Below are 6,000 nucleotides of genomic sequence, written 5' to 3' on the forward strand. Positions count from 1 at the left end.
GAACTCACGGTGATTTCATGCCCCACTCAGGAGCCCTGAAGGCACCTGAACAGCCCCTTCAAGTCCAACATCCTGCTTTTTTCTAACTCTCTCTTCACAAAATCACACCCTGAAGGATGAGGTTTCTATCCTACAGCTGACACTGGAACTCGCGGGGACTTCACGCCCCGCTCAGGAACCCGCCCCAGAGTGCTCATGGCACCTGAACAGCCCCTTCAAGTGCAACATCCTCCTCTTTTCCAAGTCTCTCCTAACAAAATCACACCCTGAACAGCCCCTCAGGTCCAACATCCTCCTCTTTTCTAAATCCCTCCTAACAAAATCACACCCTGAAGGATGAGAGAGGTTTCTCTCCTACAGCAGAGCTGTAACTGACGCTGGAACTCACGGTGACTTCACGCCCCGCTCAGGAACCTGCCCCAGAGTGCTCACAGCACCTGAACAGCCCCTTCAAGTGCAACATCCTCCTCTTTTCTAACTCCCTCCTAACAAAAACACACCCTGAAGGATGAGGTTTCTATCCTACAGCTGACACTGGAACTTGGGGTGACTTCATGCCTGGCTCAGGAACCCACCCCAGAGTGCTCACAGCACATGAACAGCCCCTTCAAGTCTAACATCCTGCTCTTTCCTAAGTCTCTTCTAACAAAATCACACCCTGAAGGATGAGGTTTCTATACCACAGCTGACACTGGAACTCGTGGTGACTTCGTGCCCCACTCAGGAACACGCCCCAGAGCGCTCATGGTGCCTGAACAGCCCCTTCAAGTGCAACATCCTCCTCTTTTCCAAGTCTCTCTTAACAAAATCACACCCTGAACAGCCCCTTCAAGTCCAACATCCTGCTCTAAGTCTCTCCTAACAAAATCCCACCCTGAAGGACAAGGTTTCTATCCTACAGCTGACACTGGAACTCGCGGTGATTTCATGCCCCACTCAGGAGCCCTGAAGGCACCTGAACAGCCCCTTCAAGTCCAACATCCTGCTTTTTTCTAACTCTCTCTTCACAAAATCACACCCTGAAGGATGAGAGAGGTTTCTCTCCTACAGCAGAGCTGTAACTGACACTGGAACTCATGGTGACTTCACGCCCTGCTCAGGAACCCACCCCAAAGTGCTCATGGCACCTGAACAGCCCTACAAGTCCAACATCCCCCTCTTTTCTAAGCCTCTCCTAACAAAATCATACCCTGAAGGATGAGGTTTCTATCCTACAGCTGACACTGGAACTCGCGGGGACTTCACGCCCCACCCAGGAACCCACCCCAGAGTGCTCACAGCACCTGAACAGCCCCTTCAAGTGCAACATCCTCCTCTTTTCCATGTCTCTCCTAACAAAATCACACCCTGAACAGCCCCTTCAAGTCCAACATCCTGCTCTAAGTCTCTCCTAACAAAATCACATGCTGAAGGATGAGGTTTCTATCCTACAGCTGACGCTAGAACTCGCGGTGATTTCATGCCCCACTCAGGAGCCCTGAAGGCACCTGAACAGCCCCTTCAAGCCCAACATCCTGCTCTTTTCCAAGTCTCTCCTAAAAAAAAAATAAAATCACACCCTGAACAGTAAGGTTTCTATCCCAGAGCAGAGCACCTATCCTGCACCTGCCAAAGGGAATAAAAATACACAGCACTTCCCACACTGCAAAGCCCGCAGTGAGTGGTGTGTTGGTAAATTAGGGCAAGCTATGCTTCCCCTCCCTCTCCCCCCGTGAGCATTTGAGGGTTCCTGTTGCCTGCGTGCAGGGGACAGATCAGTTACATTTATGCAGAACATTGCAATCTGTCAATATAAACACTATGTAAGCATGAGCCACTTGTAACATTACTACTGTCTTGACAAGTGTTTGCAGAGGGGGCAGAGCTGCTGGGATCCTTCTGCTCCCAGAGGGAAAGCAGAGCAAATCCCAACCAGCAGCAAAAATATTCCTTCCAGCAAGAATTAAAAAATAATTTATTTTTTTTTTAAAGAGGTGCATCAAAACTGAATCAGACTCTAAATCACAACAGAAAATAGAGGAGTTGGTTTATGGCCTGGGTCACCCCAGACCCACAGATCAGGAAAGCAGAAGCTCCCACGGGTTGGTTTCCCTTCCCACCAGCACAGGGCACAGCAGGATTGAAGTTCCTCAGCCACCCTGTCACCCCAGCATGGCTAATCTTGTCACCTGCCACTTCCAAAGCCCAGAAGTGCAAGTCCCAACACAATTCCCAGATGCTGCTCTGGCATTTCCACCACCCCCGGCCACACTAGAGAGAGGAAAGGGAGGGAGGGGAGGTACCCACGCCCAGAGCGTGTCAGGCACTGGGAAAGCAGAGCAGGGAGGAAAACTGAAATGCAATGCTTTCTCAGGGATCCTGGCAGCCTGGGGCTGCTCCAGACTCCCCCCAGCAGCCTGCAAATGGAATATGGTGCAAATTAGTGCTCAGACAGCCCAGCTGCAGAGGCCGTGGCTGGACACAAAAGCAGCCTCACTCCTGGGGCAGCCAGTGCATCCCAGCAGGCTGACACCGAGCCCCAGGCAATGCCTCCCCCAAAAATTCAAAATCCCACAAAACTCAGCCATCCCCATCATCATCCTCCTGAGGGGCAGCTCTAAATGCACTAAGAGCCAGCAGGGCTGTGCTCAATTTTACAGACATGCTTTTTTCCTCTCTGTCAAAAAGTTCCTTATCAGCCAAGGTTTAGGAGCTGTAGCATCAGCACATCCCTGATGCCTGCAGCCAGGCTCTCCAGCTGCTTCCCAGGAGCCAGGGCTGAGCCAAACCCCTCAAAACCCCTCCTGAGCAGGTGCCTGCAGGCTCTCAGCTCTGCTCAGCATCACTGCAGGTGCTATCCTGGGCAGGAACCCTGGGTCCTGCTGGCACCTGCTCCAGGAGGAGGGCAGCAACACCCAGATGCCAGAATTCCCCTCAGAAAAAGGGAAAATCTGTCTCTCCCTCCACAGATCATCACATTTCCCAGTCAGGCAGCCTGGGGATGGAGCAGAACAGCAGCAAGAGCCCCACCTGCACCACAGCTTTAACTCCCACACACGCCAAACTCTGCTTCCACAGGGCATTTATCCTACTCAGCCACTTGTGCATCCCTCCAAGAACACCAGAGCCAGCGCTCCAAGGAAGCACAGCAGCCTCCAGCCGTGGTGTCCCCCAGCCCAGCATCCCCTCCTGCCACCCCCTGGGACAGGCACAGACATAACTCCATGCTGACACAATCTCATTACCCTGTAACCATGCCCCGTCTCTGTCCCTGGGCACTCATTCCCCACCAGGCCACGCATTTGGAGACGTGGAATTCTTTCCCTGAAATAAGACATTGGGGCTTGGGGGGGGAAGGGATCATCCACAGCTGTCTCTATCCCCCTCCAGGCTGAGGAAGGGAGCAGCCAAGCTGCAGCCACAGCGTGACATCTGCTGAGCACTGCCTCGCTCTGTGCCCCACCACCTCCTCCACAGGGATGCCAGCGCCCAGAGGGGCCAGCAGGCCACCAAAAGGTGGCTTTGGGACTCAAAAGAAGCATCCCTTTCCCTGCCTGGAGGGTGTGTTTTAGCTCAGGTCATTCAGCCAAGCTGTTAGCAAGGATTTATCAGAATGAACAGATGTGCTGCCTCACCTGGAGCAGCTCCTTCATGCACGTGGCAGAAGAAAAAGAAGATCAATACCAGCCTTCCCAGGGACTAGCAGGGAGAACTGGGGAGTTGTGCAGGACCATCCAGCTTTTTTACCAGGTGGGATTTCTTTCCTTACCAACAGAGAGAAACCCACAGCGAGGAGGGTTTCTCAGCTCTTCCCCACACGCTTGTGGATTATCAGGAGCTGGGATCTCAGCACTGACTATTCCCAGTGGCCCCAGCAGCTCTGCAAGTGCAACCTCTGCTCTTGGAAGAACAAAGAGGGGATCAGCTGCTCCTTCACTGGGGCTTTAACCAGAGACAAGGAGGCTTTGCATAAGCAAACTCCACTGCACAGCAGCCCAGGAGTGCACATCTGGCAGCATCTCCTCACTGCCAGGGAGAGTGTCTCAAACCAAAAACAGCAGCTGTACCAAGACACAGAAAACCCCAAAGCAGTCAGGACAGACAGCAGACACTGCCCTTGGCTCAGAATGTCCCTTCTAAAGCTAAAACCTCTCCAAGCCAAGAGAGAAATCCCAGAAGGAACTGGAATGAGTTACCTGCTGCTCTAGAGCAGATAGCAGCACAGCAAGGATTAATAGGAGAGTTACAGCCAAGCTCCTTGCAAAGCCTGTCAGTCCCCAAGGCACAATTGAGCTGCACAGTGCCGGTGGTCCCGGGCAGACACATGAGCCAGCGGGCTGGGAACAGCCCTCTGCACACTGCCCAGGGAGAAAAGGGCTTTTCCTAAAAACCTGCACACACAGGACAGGCTGTTTCCTTAGAAAACCAGCCCCAGCAGCAGGAAGTGAAACGGTTCTGGAGTTGGAAACAGAAGATGTAAGTAGCACTGTTTGGAAAACTTTGCCAGACCACAAGCAATGGACAAGCCTCAACACCAGGATTTGTTTTACTGGAAAGAAGGGGGGAAAACCTCAAGCCTGCTAAAACATTCTCCAGGGCTGGTCCAGTGGCTCCTACCAGTGGTCACAACGCAACATCCCCAAAAAAAGGGAAAAAAAAAAAAAGAAGCAAGAATCCCCACTGTTGTGTAAACTTACACAAAAACCTCTTACACAGGTGCTCGCGCCAAACTCCTCTCTCAAACCGACAACGTTTTGCGACATACGGTTTAAAATTAAGGATAAGAGGCAGCGACACCCCAAAAAGCACAGAGGGAAAACCCGCACGGAGCTGACGCGGCTGCGGGGGGCGTTGAAGGGGGTCGGGGCAGCGGGTTGAATTGGCTGGTCCAGCTCACCGCACGGAGCCGGGACAGGGGAATAAGAGGGATAACAAGAGGGGGATAAAACCTCGGTATAAGTAGGATAAAACCTCGGTATAAGTGGGATAAATCCCCGGGATCGGGGGTCGGGAAGGGAAAGGATCGGGATCCACCTGCGCGACGCGCGCCGGGCCGGGAGCGCCCCCTGCCGGCCGCGCCCCGCCCCGCGCACAGGTGAGCGCTGGGGATGCGGCGCCCGCACCCGCGGATCCCCCCAAAAACCAACCGGCAGCACCCCACGGCTGGCAATTGGTGTTGAAAGCCAGGCTTTAATAGCGGGGAAAAAGGAGTTTTCTCCGCGCTGTCCCGCGCTACGGGGGTTACAACCGCGCTGCTGGTCCGCTCCGTGCGGGGAACGGGGGAACGAAGCGCTCGCTCGCCGCCGGCAGCTCCTGCCCGCGGCCCCGGGACTCAGCCCGGCAGCTCCCGGAGCGCCCGGTCCCGCCTGGCAAATCCAAGGGGATTCCGGGCGCTAGGACACGGGACAGCGGCGGGCACGGCGCTGTCGCTGCCCCTGTCCCGGGCCAGCTGTCACTGCAGGAGGGGATGCCCGCACCCCCGAGGGACGGAGGGTGCCCGCAGGAGAACAGCAGCATCCCCACCTCGGGCGGGACCGCGCAAAGCGCAAAACCCCTTCAGCATCCAAAAAAACAAACTCGGGCAAAAGTTAAAGAGCAGGAGCGAGGAGACACCTACCCGAAGTAGGCAGCGGAGGGCCGCGGGGCGCAGGCGAGCAGCCCTAGGAGCGCGCAGGAGGAGAGCCATCCCAGCAGGACGTGTCCATCCAGCATCTTGCAGCGGCGCCGGCGCTGCTCATCTCGTTCCCCCGCCGCGCCCGCTGCGGCCCCGCCGCCCGCCCCGCTTCTTATAGCGCGGCCGGCGGAGAGAGCCCGAGCGGCGGCGGGGCGGGCCGGGGAGGGGCCGGCGGGGGGGGAGGGACACGGAGGAGAGGCGGGCTGGGACAGGGGGACACGCCCCGGGAGGAGGGACACGGAGCGGCGGGGCGGGGAGAGAGCGGGGAGCGCCAGCGGAGCGGGGAGAGGGGAGCGCGGGACGCGGTGGGGAAGGGGAGAGGGCAGGAGGGGAGAGAGATGGGCAGG

General features: G+C 56.0%; 1 protein-coding gene across 1 annotated transcript in view; it reads right to left on the minus strand.

Moving 5' to 3' along the window:
- WNT9A (Wnt family member 9A) overlaps positions 1-5,733 on the minus strand; it is a 67,004-nt gene extending 61,271 nt beyond the window's left edge. Inside the window, exon 1 of the mRNA XM_036378787.2 lies at positions 5,597-5,733. Coding sequence (XP_036234680.1) covers positions 5,597-5,691 — 95 coding nt within the window. The 5' untranslated portion in view covers positions 5,692-5,733. The remainder of the gene's footprint in view (positions 1-5,596) is intronic.
- Positions 5,734-6,000: the final 267 nt, after the last annotated feature.

This window comes from Molothrus ater, chromosome 1 (assembly GCF_012460135.2).
Source record: "Molothrus ater isolate BHLD 08-10-18 breed brown headed cowbird chromosome 1, BPBGC_Mater_1.1, whole genome shotgun sequence".
In the NCBI taxonomy this organism is placed as follows: Eukaryota; Metazoa; Chordata; class Aves; order Passeriformes; family Icteridae; genus Molothrus; species Molothrus ater.